Here is a 13,551-nt window from a genome sequence, read left to right as displayed (position 1 = left end):
GTGACAGGACAAGGGGTAATGGGCACAAACTGGAACATAAGAAGTTCCATTTAAACATGAGGAGGAACTTTATTTCTTATGGATGTCTATAAATATCTGAGGGGTGGGTGTCAGGATGAAGGTGCCAGGCTGTTACTAGTGGTGTCCAGTGATAAGCTGGAACACAGGAAATTCCACCTCAGTGTGAGGAGAAACTTCCTTACTGTGAGGGGGGTGGAGCCCTGGAGCAGGCTGCCTGGAGAGGTGGTGGAGTCTCCATCTCTGGAGACATTCAAAACCCATCTGGATGTGTTCCTGTGTGACCCCTTCTAGGTCAGCCTGCCTTGGCAAGGGGATTGAATAGAACAGAATTAACCAGGTTGGAAAAGACCTTTGAGATCATCAAGTCCAACCTATCACCCAACACCATCTCATCAACTAAACCATGGCACCAAGTGCCTCATCCAGGCTCTTCCTAAACACCTGCAGGGATGGGGACTCCACCACCTCCCTGGGCAGCACATCCCAATGGCCAATCTCTTTTTCTGGGAAGAATTTCTTCCTAACATCCAGCCTGAACCTCCCCTGGCACAGCTTGAGACTGTGTCCTCTTGTTCTGGTGCTGCTTGCCTGGGAGAAGAGACCAACCCCCACCTGGCTACAACCTCCCTTCAGGGAGTTGTAGAGAGCAAGAAGGTCTCCCCTGAGCCTCCTCTTCTCCAGGCTAAGCAACCCCAGCTCCCTCAGCCTCTCCTCACAGGGCTGTGCTCCAGACCCCTCCCCAGCTTTGTTGCCCTTCTCTGGACACCTTCCAGCATCTCAACATCCTTCCTAAACTGAGGGGCCCAGAAGTGGACACAGGACTCAAGGTGTGGCCTAAGCAGTGCTGAGCACAGGGGCACAATGACTTAATGCTCTCCAGAGCTCCCTTCCAACCACTACTCCTCTGTGTTACCTGTGCTCCGATTCGTTTGTGCATCGCCCAAATCCTTGTGTCCGTTGACAGCTCTTCAGTCTCATAGTCCTAAAGACAAAGTCACTCAAACAATGAAGGCTGACTGACAGTGTCTGCCTGAAGCAGCCATTTTATTCCAATCCACTGTGCTGAGTAAAAATATTTCACTGTTTTCCACAGAAGATGCAGCTGAGCGAATTCTCTGGCTGCTTTTAGCAGCCTTTCGAGCTGCGTGCCGTACAGAGGAGTGATTCTGTGATTAGCCGGTGATAAGTACCAGGCTGGTGAGGGAGAGCTGAGGCAGAGCGTTGCAGAACTGGTAGAAAATACAAGGTTACTTCAGAGCCTCTCTTGCTGCTTGTGCAAAAAGAGAAATTGATGGCTGTTATTTTCTGGTAATGGATCCAGTGCAATTGCCCTAAATAGCAACCTGAGCCACAGCAAGGCTGAGCAGCCTTCTCTGCGCTGTGTGCTCCTGGCATTTGAAATTGATATTTTTCTGATTTGACTGGATTACAAAAAGTTAATTGTCATTAAAAGTAGCAGAGGAATGATTGACCCATTTCATCCTGCCACGCAGTGGCAATGCCGAGGCAGCACCCAGCCCTAACGCCGGAGCTCAGGGGAAGCGCTGCCTTGGCTTGGATGAAACCTCCTCTGCTACCTTCTTCATCAGGATCAGCCCAATCAGACACCAAAACTTCCCAGCTGGAATCCTGGCAGAGGCCTGAACTGTTGCCAAGCCCTCTCCAAATCCTATTTCTGTGCACCAGATTTAGAGATGAAAGGATAAATTGTTGTGCTGTGAGAGGTGGAAGTGTTCCCTGTGACATTCCTGCTGACCTTCGCTCACCTCTCTGTCAACAAGCAGCATCTCGCCACTCCCCTCAGCCCTTCCCCAGTCCTGCCCAGCCAAGGATTATTGGAGTGCTCCAGAGTATAGGAAAGTGGAAAGGGATCCTCCAAAACCAGTACCAGGCTCTCCTGGAAAGCTTTGTCCTGCAGAAAATCATAGAATCATTGGGGTTGGGAAAGACCTTTAAGATTGCTCTTAATGACTTTGTAATTAGACAAACAGAATAGAGTGGAATGAAATAGAATAGAGTAGAATAGAGTAGAATAGAGTAGAATAGAATAGAATAGAATAGAATAGAATAGAATAGAATAGAATAGAATAGAATAGAATAGAATAGAATAGAATAGAATGGACCAGGTTGGAAGAGACCTTTGAGATCATCAAGTCCAACCTATCACCCAACACCATCTCATCAACTCAACTATGGCACCAAGTGCCTCATCCAGGCTCTTCCTAAACACCTCCAGGGATGGTGACTCTACCACCTCCCTGGGCAGCACATCCCAATGGCCAATCTCTCTTGCTGGGAAGAACTTTCTCCTCACCTCCAGCCTAAACCTCCCCTGGCACAGCTTGAGACTGTGTCCTCCTGTTCTGGTGCTGGGTGCCTGGGAGAAGAGACCAACCCCTAGCTGGCTACAACCTCCCTTCAGGGAGTTGCAGAGAGCAATAAGGTCTCCCCTGAGCCTCCTCTTCTCCAGACTAAGCAGCCCCAGCTCCCTCAGTCTCTCCTCACAGGGCTGTGCTCCAAACTCCTCCCCAGCTTTGTTGCCCTTCTCTGGACACACTCTGGGGTCAGAGTGGCTGGAGAGCAGTCAGGTTGAGAGGGACCTGGGGATGCTGGTTGACGGTAGACTGAACATGAGCCTGCAGTGTGCCCAGGCAGCTAAGAGAGCCAATGGCATCCTGGGCTGCATCAGGAACAGTGTGGCCAGCAGGAGCAGGGAGGTCATTCTGCCCCTGTACACTGCACTGGTTAGGCCACACCTCGAGTACTGTGTCCAGTTCTGGGCCCCTCAGTTTAGGAAGGAGGTTGACTTGCTGGAACGAGTCCAGAGAAGAGCAACAAAGTTGGTGAGGGGTTTGGAACATAAGCCCTACGAGGAGAGGCTGAGGGAGCTGGGGTTGCTTAGCCTGGAGAAGAGGAGACTCAGGGGTGACCTTATTACTCTCTACAACTACCTGAAGGGAGGTTGTAGACAGACGGATGTTGGTCTCTTCTCCCAGGCGGCCAGTACCAGAACAAGAGGACACAGTCTCAGGCTGCACCAGGGGAGATTCAGGCTGGATGTTAGAAAAAAGTTCTATACAGAAAGAGTGATTGCCCATTGGAATGGGCTGCCTGGGGAGGTGGTGGAGTCACCATCACTGGAGGTGTTCAGGAGGAGACTTGATGGGGTGCTTGGTGCCGTGGGTTAGTTGTTTAGGTGGTATTGGATTGGTTGATGGGTTGGACACGATGATCTTGAAGGTCTCTTCCAACCTGGTTTATTCTATACCATTAACTCACTAATTCCATTAACTCTTTATTCACATTGCTTTAATCACACTCTTCATTCTGAGAATCTCCCTCTCTTGTTTAGACTTCACAGAATGGTTTGGGTTGGAAAGGACCTTAAAGATTATCTGGTTCTGTCTACTAGACCTCACTCTAGACCAGGCTGCTCAAGGCCTCATCCAGTCTGGTCTTGAATATCTCCAGGGAGGAGGCATCCATGACGTCCCTGGGCAACCTGTTCCAGTGTCTCAGCAGCCTCACAGTACAGAATGTCTTCCTAATATCCAGTCTGAATCTCCCCTCTTCCTGCTTAAACCCATTTGCAAGCCCACATCAAAAGTCCCTCCTGAGCTTTCTTGCAGCCTCCTTCAGGTACTGGAAGGTTGTTCTAAGGTCCCCCTGGAGTCTTTTCTTCTCCATGCTGAACAGCCCCAACTCAGCCTGTCCCCAGAGGCAGATGCTTCAACCCTCTGATCATCTTCCTGGCCTCCTCTGGACCCATTGCAGCAGCTCCATCTGGTTCTTGTGCTGAGGCACCAAAACTAGGCACAGTGCTCCAGCTATGGTCTCAAGAGAGCAGAGTAGAGGAGGAGAATCACCTCACTCATCCTGCTGGTCAAGTGTGTCCAGCTGGCTACTTTCTAGTCCACATCCTTCTTGTAAATAGCTGAAACTTTCCATGCAGCACATCTGAAAAGAATGTGCTGCATAGGTGTCCTTCAGGGAGTATTTTCTGAGGACTATATTTATGCCTCCTTGTTCTTCCTGTAGTGGTCTTGAAGGAAGGAGCTGCTGTTGCTGTTAAATATAGCTGTGATGTGATGTTGGTACACAAGGAATGCTGTAGGATTCTAGCTCTTCATGTTCCATTTCTATCTCAAAAACCCTTTTCTTATTAAAATCAGGCAGGTCTTTAGTAACATTTGCTATTTTTAGCATGACATTTGTGTTAGGAATAAGGCAGAATTGACATGCAATTCTAAATCAAACCTGTCACTGCAATAGTCCTCAGTGCCATCTTACATTTGACTTCACCATTTCTAGTTCTGTTTCTCTTCACATCACATCACCCAGGTTTGTCTCACCTTAATAAATCAGCCCAGCTCAAGAGGTAAAGCTCACCTGGTCAACTTGAAACAGTTTGGAGGCAGTAACACAATTTGCATCGCTCTGTATGAAGAAAACTCTGCCCTGGGGAGACCACACCTGCAATACTGTGTCCAGTTTTGGGCTCCCCAGTTTGAGAGGGACTGGAGAAAGTCCAAGAGTGAGGTCCTCTGCTGGGGTTCTTTGGCAGGCAGTGCTGGGTGATGGTTTGCTCAATGTGTGCACTCTCAGCAGGTCGCTGCTGCGGCAGGGAGGCTCTCGGGGGTTCTGTCGTGAGCGAAGGGAGCGCAGTGGAGCTTTGTCGCTCGTTTGCACGCTCCTGGCCAGCAGCTCTGGGCATGGTGTGGCACTTCATTCTGCATTTGTAATACTGAAACTAGAGGGAGGAAGCAGGGAAGTCATTCTGCCCCTGTTCTCAGCACTGGTTACGCCACACCTTGAGTACTGTGCCCAGTTCTGAGCCCCTTGATTGAAGAAGGACAGTGAGACACTTGAACATGTCCAGAGAAGGGCATCGAGGCTGGGGAGGGGTCTGGAGCACAGCCCTGTGAGGAGAGGCTGAGGGAGCTGGGGTTGCTTAGCCTGGAGAAGAGGAGGCTCAGGGGAGACCTTCTTGCTCTCTATAGCTTCCTGAAAGGAGGCTGTAGCCAGGTGGGGGTTGGTCTCTTCCCCCAGGCAGCCAGCACCAGAACAAGAGGACACAGTCCCAAGCTACACCAGAGGAGGTCAAGGTGAGGAGGAAGTTCTTCCCAGAAAGAGTAATTGGCCATTGGAATGTGCTGCCCAGGGAGGTGGTGGAGTCATTGCCCCTGGAGGTGTTCAGAAAAGTATTGGATGTGGCATTTGGAGCCATGGTTTAGTTGTCAGGAGGTGTTAGGTATTAGGTTGGACTTGATGATCTCTGAGGTCTTTTCCACCCTGGTTGATCCTATGATGTTTATTCTATGATGCTATGTGGATGATGAAGGGACTTGAACATCTCTCCTGTGAAGAAAGACTGAGAGGCCTGGGGCTGTTCAGTCTGGAGAAGGCTGAGAGGGCATCTGATCAATGTCTATACATTTCTGAGGGGTGGGTGTCAGGATGAAGGTGCCAGGGCTGTTTTCAGTGGTGTCCAGTGAGAAGGCAAGTAATGTCTATAAGCTGGACCACAGGACATTCCACCTCAACATGAGGAGAAACTTTACTCTGAGGCTCACAGAGCCCTGGGGCAGGCTGCCCAGAGAGGTTGTGGAGTCTCCTTCTCTGGAGCCTTTCAAGACCTGCCTGGATGCATTCCTGTGTGACCTAGCATAGGTGATCCTGCTTTGGCAGCAGGGTGTTGGACTTGATAGACTCCAGAGGTCCCTTCCAAGCTCTGCCATTCTCTGTCCCTATGATTTGCTCATGCAGTATAATCATATGGGTGGAATTACTCCTGCTGCTGCTCAGCTCATTTCATCAGTATTGAGAGCTCAGTGCATTGCTGCTGGCTTTTCCCTTTTTATTACACAGATCTTTCTCTGTGAAGTGATTATTCTAATTTTTTTTCCTGAATGCATTGGGTTTCCATTTTCATGGATATTTTCAGCCCTCCAAGCAGCTTCCTTCAGATCCATCCAGTTTTCTAAACAATTTTTAAAGGACATTAATTGAGCTAGTCATCTGTTGATAATTCTGAACAGGAGCATATGTGGAACTATTAAGTCAGAAGAGACATCCCTGGATTCACCCAGACTGTGCTTTAACTCTTTACTGACAATTGCACTCATGGAGTTTTGAAGATACAGCTGCTTTGCATCCAGATAGAAATGGAATATCCTAGCAGGATTAATATTTACCCTAAGCCTTCTTTTGATGGTTTTATTGACATGTAAAATTGTGATTTTAAGCACTTTAAATGGATGCAGCCCCAGAATGGTTTGGGTTGGAAGGGCCTTTAGAGGTCATCTAGGTCCAACCCCCTTGCTGTGAGCAGGGACACCTTCCACTAGGACCGGGTTGTTGGAGGCCTCATCCAACCTGGCCTTGAACACTTCCAAGGGATGGGGCATCCAGAACCTTCCTGGGCAACCAGTTCCAGTGTCTCACCACCCTCATCCTGAAGAATGTCTTCCTATCTCCAGTCTGAATCTCCCCTCTTCCAGCTCAAGGCCATTGTCCCTCATCCTATCACTACAAGCCCTTGTGAAAACTCTCTCCCCGGCATACTTATAGGCCCCCTTCAGGCACTGGAAGGCCTCCATAAGGGCTCCCCAGTGTTCTCTTCTACAGGGTGAGCAGCCCCATCTGATTGACAGCCACCTAAACATTAGCCAGCAGTGTGCCCAGGTGGCCAAGAAGGCCAATGGCATCCTGGCTTGCATCAGGAATAGTGTGGCCAGCAGGAGCACAGAAGTCATTGTGCCCTGTACTCAGCACTGGTTAGGCCACTCCTTGAGTCCTGTGTCCAGTTCTGGGCTCCTCAGTTTAGGAAAGATGTTGAGATGCTGGAAGGTGTCCAGAGAAGGGCAACAAAGCTGGGGAGGGGTCTGGAGCACAGCCCTGTGAGGAGAGGCTGAGGGAGCTGGGGTTGCTTAGCCTGGAGAAGAGGAGGCTCAGGGGTGACCTCATTGCCCTCTACAACTACCTGAAAGGAGGTTGTAGCCAGGAAGGGGTTGGTCTCTTCTCCCAGGCAAGCAGCACCAGAACAAGGGGACACAGTCTCAAGCTGTGCCAGGGGAGGTTTAGACTTGAGGTGAGGAGAAAGTTCTTCACTGAGCGAGTCATTCGTCATTGGGATGTGCTGCCCAGGGAGGTGGTGGAGTCACCGTCCCTGGAGGTGTTCAAGGGGAGATTGGATGTGGCACTTGGTGCCATGGTCTAGTCATGAGGTCTGTGGTGACAGGTTGGACTCAATGATCCTCGAGGTCTCTTCCAACCTTACTGTGATACCTCCTTCAGCCTGTCCCCATAGAGGAGGTTCTCTCCTCATGATGGGGTTCTCTCATCATCATCTTTGTGGCCTCCTCCGGACCCTCTCCAGCAGTTTCATGTCCTTCTTGTGTTGGGGTCCCTAGAGCTGGACGCAGTACTCTAGGTGTGGTCTCACCAGTGCAGAGCAGAGGGACAGAATCCCCTCCCTCCTCCTTGTTACTCATTCAGTAACATCTTCAGGAGTTACTGAACTGGGCTGAAAGACCGAAGTGGGGCTCGAGGTGAGGCTTGGTGGGGCTCTGAGCAACCTGATCTAGTTGGGGATGTCCCTGGAAGTGTTCAAGAGGAGACTGGACGTGGCACTTGGTGCCATGGTCTAGTCGTGAGGTCTGTCGAGACAGGTTGGACTCGATGATCCTTGGGGTCTCTTCCAACCTTAGTTATACTGTGATGCTGTGCTGACTGCAGGGGGGGTTGGACTAGATGAGCACTAGAGGTGCCTTCCAGCCTCACGCTTTCCACGACCTCAGCAAGCAGCTCACGTGTTTTCTCCCTCTGTGTTTTTCAGGCTGTTCTACTGGGGCCAGGGAGTCATGAAAGAAGCTCAAGAAGACAACTTGGATAACGAACGGAAGATGCAAAGGAAACAAAAAGAATGTGGCATAGAAAGGGTATAATACCTGGAGGTATTGGATCTGACTCATATTTATAAACATGAGACAAGCTTTCACAAAACACAAGTTATCTTAGACAGTCATCAAGCTTGGAGCCATGCTGTTGAACTAGAAATCCTCCTTTTCCCCATTCTCCTTTCTGACAGGTAACAAAGGATTGGTGAATGATGATTTTCCCAAGTTGGAAGCACTAATTTTTGTATCTATCTTAAGTTCATCCTTATGAATATATAAGGATCTAAACATTTGCCTATTTAATGTGGATTAATGGGAAAGTGACTCATTAACAAAAATGGCCACTTTTAAGGACTTGGTTTCAAACTGAGCCGGAGCCTCCCAATGCACTTTGTACAGTTTGGGGAAAGGTGTACTCCTTTGGGAGGCCATGATGACATGTAGTAAAAGGATATCATCTTACTGTTGATATCTTTGAAGACTCATAAACAGAAGCAGAAAAATGAATGGTGGAAAGGAGTGTGACGGAGGGGACACGGACGGAGGGCCACCGGCAGTGCAAGTTCCCGTTGGTTGGCAGCGACGGGTGGACCAAAGCGGAGTGCTCTACATCAGGTAAGGCTCTCTGAGGTGGTGGCTGCTCCTTTTCTTAGTGGTTTTGACAGAAATGTGTGGGAAACTGGTGACTCAGCTCAACTTCTGTGCTCAAAACCTTGAAGGATTTCTTCTTTGGGAAGCGTGAGATCATTTTTGCTGCTGCTGTGAGTGGAGTACTCTTGTGTCAGTTGGGCCATTTGCATGCCTTCAGTGTGCTCTCCAATCTGATACTGCTTGGTCTTGAATATTTGATAACTCTTACTCCACACCTTGCTTTAGGCATGAATAGTTCTTTATTACTTCTTATTGTCATATGGATTTTAAAGCTGAGCGGTAGCAGATTTGACCTTACTTAATATCTTTATTAGTCAATGAGACTAACCAGAGGTTTGGTTCTACACCACATGAGATGCTGAGAGATCTCTGGTGCCTTTTGCCTGCTCCCAGGTGCAGGGGCATCGACTTTGCTTGCACCAGCATGGGGTTTTTTATGAGTTGAATACAGAGCAGTGGTCACACATTTAAACAGTTCATGGCATGTAAGGTGGAGTGGGACTTTCTTCTTCCATCAGCAACAAGCTTTCAGCTGCCTTCATGCAGTGCCATATGACTTTATCCTGACATTTTGTAGCTCTGGAACTACTGGAACTGGGACTGTTTAGTCTGGAGAAGAGGAGGTTGAGGGAAGACCTCATTGCTCTCTGCAACTCCCCGAAGGGGGAGTTTGTAGTGAGGTGGGAGTTGGTCTCTTCTCCCTAGTGTCAGGTGATAGAATGAGAAGAAAGGGCCTGAAAATGTGCCAGGGGAGGTTTAGGTTGGAGATTAGGAAAAATGTCATTGCTGCAGGAGTGGTCAGGCACTGGAACAGGCTGCCCAGGGAGGTGGTGGAGTCACCATCCCTGGAGGTGTTCAAGAAACCTGTGGCCATGGCACTTCGGGACATGGTATAATGACCATGGTGCTGTTGGGTTGAAGGTTGGACTCTGATTCTAGAGGGCTTTTCCAACCCAAACAATTCTGATTCCATGGTTCCTCTTCCCATAGCTGTTTCTGGGTTTATGCTCCAGGTCCCCAGTACACTTCTGTATTGTGCTTACTCTCTTCTGGAAGAAAACCTAAGTGTAACTGCCTAGGAGCTGCAGGAAACATCAGGTTCTCTGTGCCCTATGAAGTTTCTGTGTTCAGTGTGACTGACATTCCCCAGCCAGATTTTCTCCTATGGATTCCTCACGCTTCTAATGTAGAGAAAACAGAACACAAGCCTAAATCCAAAGTTTTAGGCATTGTATTTGTTTATTGTGTTAGCTTATTGGATTTTTTTTTGCTTCACCCTGGAACAGTCACAAAGAAATGCATTGCTGTTACTCTTAAATGAATGGGTTCAGGCAAACAGACTATAAATTAAATGTTACTGGGAGCAAACAACAGAAAAAGATCAAAGTTAGCTTTAACAAAATCTGGGTCCATCAGCTTTACCTCACAGAAGTCTAAATGTTTATCAGCCCACTATTTGCTTCATCTTCTTCTTCTTCTTCTGTTCTCTGATTAAAATAACCACAGCTCCACAACATTTTCTGTCTCACCAAATACAAAACCCTTTAATGAGTCAGAGCACACTCCCAATTTCACACTGAACCACCATAAAAGATCAAATGCATTCCAGGATTTCTTGGTGATGTCCTCAGTTAGCAGAATGGGGCAGGATCCGTGTCAGCAGGGAGAAATCTCCTTCCCCTTGGATTGCTGATTACAGCTGTAAAGCACTGGGCCTCTGCCTTAGTTAAAAATCAATGAGAAAGAAAAAGTTGGGGGGTGGGTGCCTCTTTTTTTGCTGTCATCTCTGTGCAGGCATCAGGACATATCATGCTGCACCCTCAGTAAGTTTGCAGGTGATGCCAAGCTGGTTGGCTGTGTCACAGGTGGCCAAGAAGGCCAATGTCATCCTGGCCTGCATCAGGAATAGTGTGGCCAGCAGGAGCAGGGAGGTCATTCTGCCCTGTGCTCAGCACTGGTTAGGCCACACCTTGAGTCCTGTGTCCAGTTCTGGGCCCCTCGGTTTAGGAAAGATGTTGAGATGCTGGAAGGTGTCCAGAGAAGGGCAACAAAGCTGGGGAGGGGTCTGGAGCACAGCCCTGGGAGGAGAGGCTGAGGGAGCCTTGTGAGGAGAGGTGTTCAGTTCTGGGCCACTCACTACAAGAAGGACATTGAGGATCTGGAGTGTGTCCAGAGAAGGGCAATGAGGCTCTTGAAGAGCCTGGAGCACATGGCCTATGATGAGCACCAGAGGGAGCTGGGGTTGAGCAGTCTGGAGTAGAGGAGGCTGAGGTGAGACCTCATTGCTCTCTACAGCTGTCTCAAGGGAGGTTGGAACAAGGAAGGGGCAGCCTTTTCTCCTTGGTGTTAAGCGACAGGACCAGAGGAAATGGTTTCAAGCTGCACCAGAGGAGGTTCAGGCTGGATGTTAGGAACTATTTCTTCACAGAGAGGGGTCTCAAACATTGGAATGGTCTGCCCAGGGCTGTGCTGGAGTCACCATTCCTGGAGGTTGTTCAAGCAGAGTGTGGATCTGGTTCTTAGGGACCTGGTTTAGTGTTGACCCTTCTTTGCTGGGTCAAGGGTTGGACTGGATGAACTTGAAGGTCTCTTCCAAACAGATCTATTCTGTGATTACATGCCTGATGATCCTACCTGCTTTTGAACTTCATTTTCTACATGAAGCTTGCACTGCTTCTTCAGGCATTTGGCTTCCATGCTGTTGGTCTAAAGCTGCCTGTTGTTTTGCTTTTCTGGTTTCTTTTTATGGCCATTCTCTTTGTTCAGGAGGACTTTCTCAGTGTTTCTGTTCTGAAATGCCTTACTCAAAACACTGGCTTTATTTTGATTGACTCCATCAAGTTGACCAGTTGCCTTTTCCACCTTGGGGTAGCTGGTATTGTCTTCCCACATTTTTTCCCATGTTTGGTTTTTTTGTTGTTTTTCTTTCTCTTTACTCCACTGCTTAATTTTCTGGCTGCCTTCTGTAAGCCATCCTGATGGCAGAAAGGCACTTCAAACAGTCTACAGCTCTTACAGTCTTGTTTGGTGGAAGTAGGAGCTGTTGGTTGGGAAGGATAGAAGTCAATAATCCAACCTCCTGCTTGACATGGAGCAGATGAACCCAGATCCTGCTTATTTGGTGGAAGGCACAGAGTAGGAGCTGTTGGTTGGGAAGGATGGAAGTTAATAATCCAACCTCCTGCTTGACATGGAGCAGATGAACCCAGATCCTGCTTATTTGGTGGAAGGCACAGAGTAGGAGCTGTTGGTTGGGAAGGATGGAAGTTAATAATCCAACCTCCTGCTTGACATGGAGCAGATGAACCCAGATCCTGCTCATTTGGTGGAAGGCACAGAGTAGGAGCTGTTGGTTGGGAAGGATGGAAGTTAATAATCCAACCTCCTGCTTGACATGGAGCAGATGAACCCAGATCCTGCTCATTTGGTGGAAGGCACAGAGTAGGAGCTGTTGGTTGGGAAGGATGGAAGTCAATAATCCAACCTCCTGCTTGACTCGGCCAGGGTTTCACCTGCTCCATCTTCAAGAACTGAGTTTCCTCTACCTCTCTGGGTAACCTGCTCTAGTGCTTCAGTGCCCTTCTGAGAGAACAGCCACCCTGGAAATATGCAGGATGGCTATTGAGAGAAGGAAAGGTCAAACAGTATTGACTCAAAAGCTATCCAAGGGAAAATGAGTGTGTATATTAAGGTCTGACATGATTTAACTAGGATAGATGATCCCAGCTGAATAAGGACTCCTTCTATTTGTGCTTCCTTATAAAGCACACATGCTCTTCCAGCAGCTGTCAACAGTTGCTGTGGATTAAATCCATTAATTAACTAGTTTTTATTACCTGGTCAGAGCACTGAGTTGAGTCTTGGTGCTTTTCTTAGTAAAGCAGTGCTGCTGCCTTAGAGCAGGACCTAACTCTGCTCCTCAGAGTGCTTGTGAGTAGTCATCAGGGCAGGAAACTGAGGAAATCTCCTTAAGGACAGGAGCAGAGCTCACAACTGTCACCAACAGATCATAATGGATTGTAATTTACTCTTGCTTGTTTCTGTGGGAGGCCAAAAACTTCTGCTGAAAAAACCCTGGTAGTTTCTTACAAGGGAGGCTGTGAGTTGTCCTTTGCAGTACAGGAGTGTGAGGAAACATGTGGCCAGCAGGTCAAGTGAGGGCATTCTGCCCTCCTACTCTTCTCATGTGAGACCCCACTTGGAGAATGGCATCCAACACAAGAAGAACATGGATCTGTTGGAGAGTGTCCAAAAGAGGGCCACAAGGATGATCAAAGGGCTGGGACACCTCTCCTGTGGGGACAGGCTGCTAGAGTTGGGATTGTTCAGCCTGGAGAAGAGAAGGCTCCAGGGAGACCTTGGAGCAGCCTCCCAGTACATGAAAGGCACTGTGGGAAAGCTGGAGAGGGACTTTTTACAGGGGCTTGGAGGGATAGGAGAAAAGGCAATGTTTTAAACAGGAGCAGGGTACAGTTAGATTGGACATTAGGAAGGAGGTGGTTAGTATGAAGGTGTTGAGGCACTGGAACAGGTTGACCAGAGAAGCTGTGGATGCCTCGTCTCTGGAAGTGTTTAGGACAAGGCTGGATGAGGCTTTGAGCAACCTGGCCTAGTGAGAGGTGTCTCATCTAAATCCAGCTTCTTCCAGCTTGAAGCCATTCCACTCATCCTGTCACTGCATGCCCTTGTAAAAAGTCTCTCTCCAGCTCTCCTGCAGACCTCCTTTGGACACTGGGAGGCCACAATAATGGCTCCTGGAAGCTAAAGAAGAGCAAACAAGTGATACTCACTGAGTTAAAATATATTAAGGGTTTAATCAGCCTATAGCTGAAATGAAAAGAATAAAAATAGAGTCATTCCCTCCCTGCTCCCCAAATCATAGCATAGCATAGCATAGCATAGCATAGAATAGAGTAGAATAGGACTGGATTGGATTGGATTGGATTGGATTGGATTGGATTGGATTGGACTGGACTGGATT

General features: G+C 48.4%; 1 protein-coding gene across 9 annotated transcripts in view; it reads left to right on the top strand.

The window, feature by feature from the left end:
• The window catches only part of MBD5 (methyl-CpG binding domain protein 5), a 197,930-nt gene that overhangs the window by 138,998 nt on the left and 45,381 nt on the right, over positions 1–13,551 (top strand). For 7 of the 9 annotated variants that reach the window (XR_008463062.1, XM_054177727.1, XM_054177715.1 and 4 more), the window contains one exon: positions 7,859–8,534. Coding sequence is in view for 8 of the 9 variants with exons in the window: in XM_054177727.1 (XP_054033702.1) it covers positions 8,422–8,534 (113 nt within the window). In the remaining variant the exon portion in view is untranslated. The remainder of the gene's footprint in view (positions 1–7,858; positions 8,535–13,551) is intronic. The other 2 variants (XM_054177693.1, XM_054177701.1) reach the window with 2 other exon arrangements.

Source organism: Dryobates pubescens, chromosome 2, assembly GCF_014839835.1.
Source record: "Dryobates pubescens isolate bDryPub1 chromosome 2, bDryPub1.pri, whole genome shotgun sequence".
Taxonomy (NCBI): Eukaryota; Metazoa; Chordata; class Aves; order Piciformes; family Picidae; genus Dryobates; species Dryobates pubescens.
Note: the sequence above shows the minus strand (reverse complement) of the source record. Positions and strands in the feature narration are given on the sequence as shown.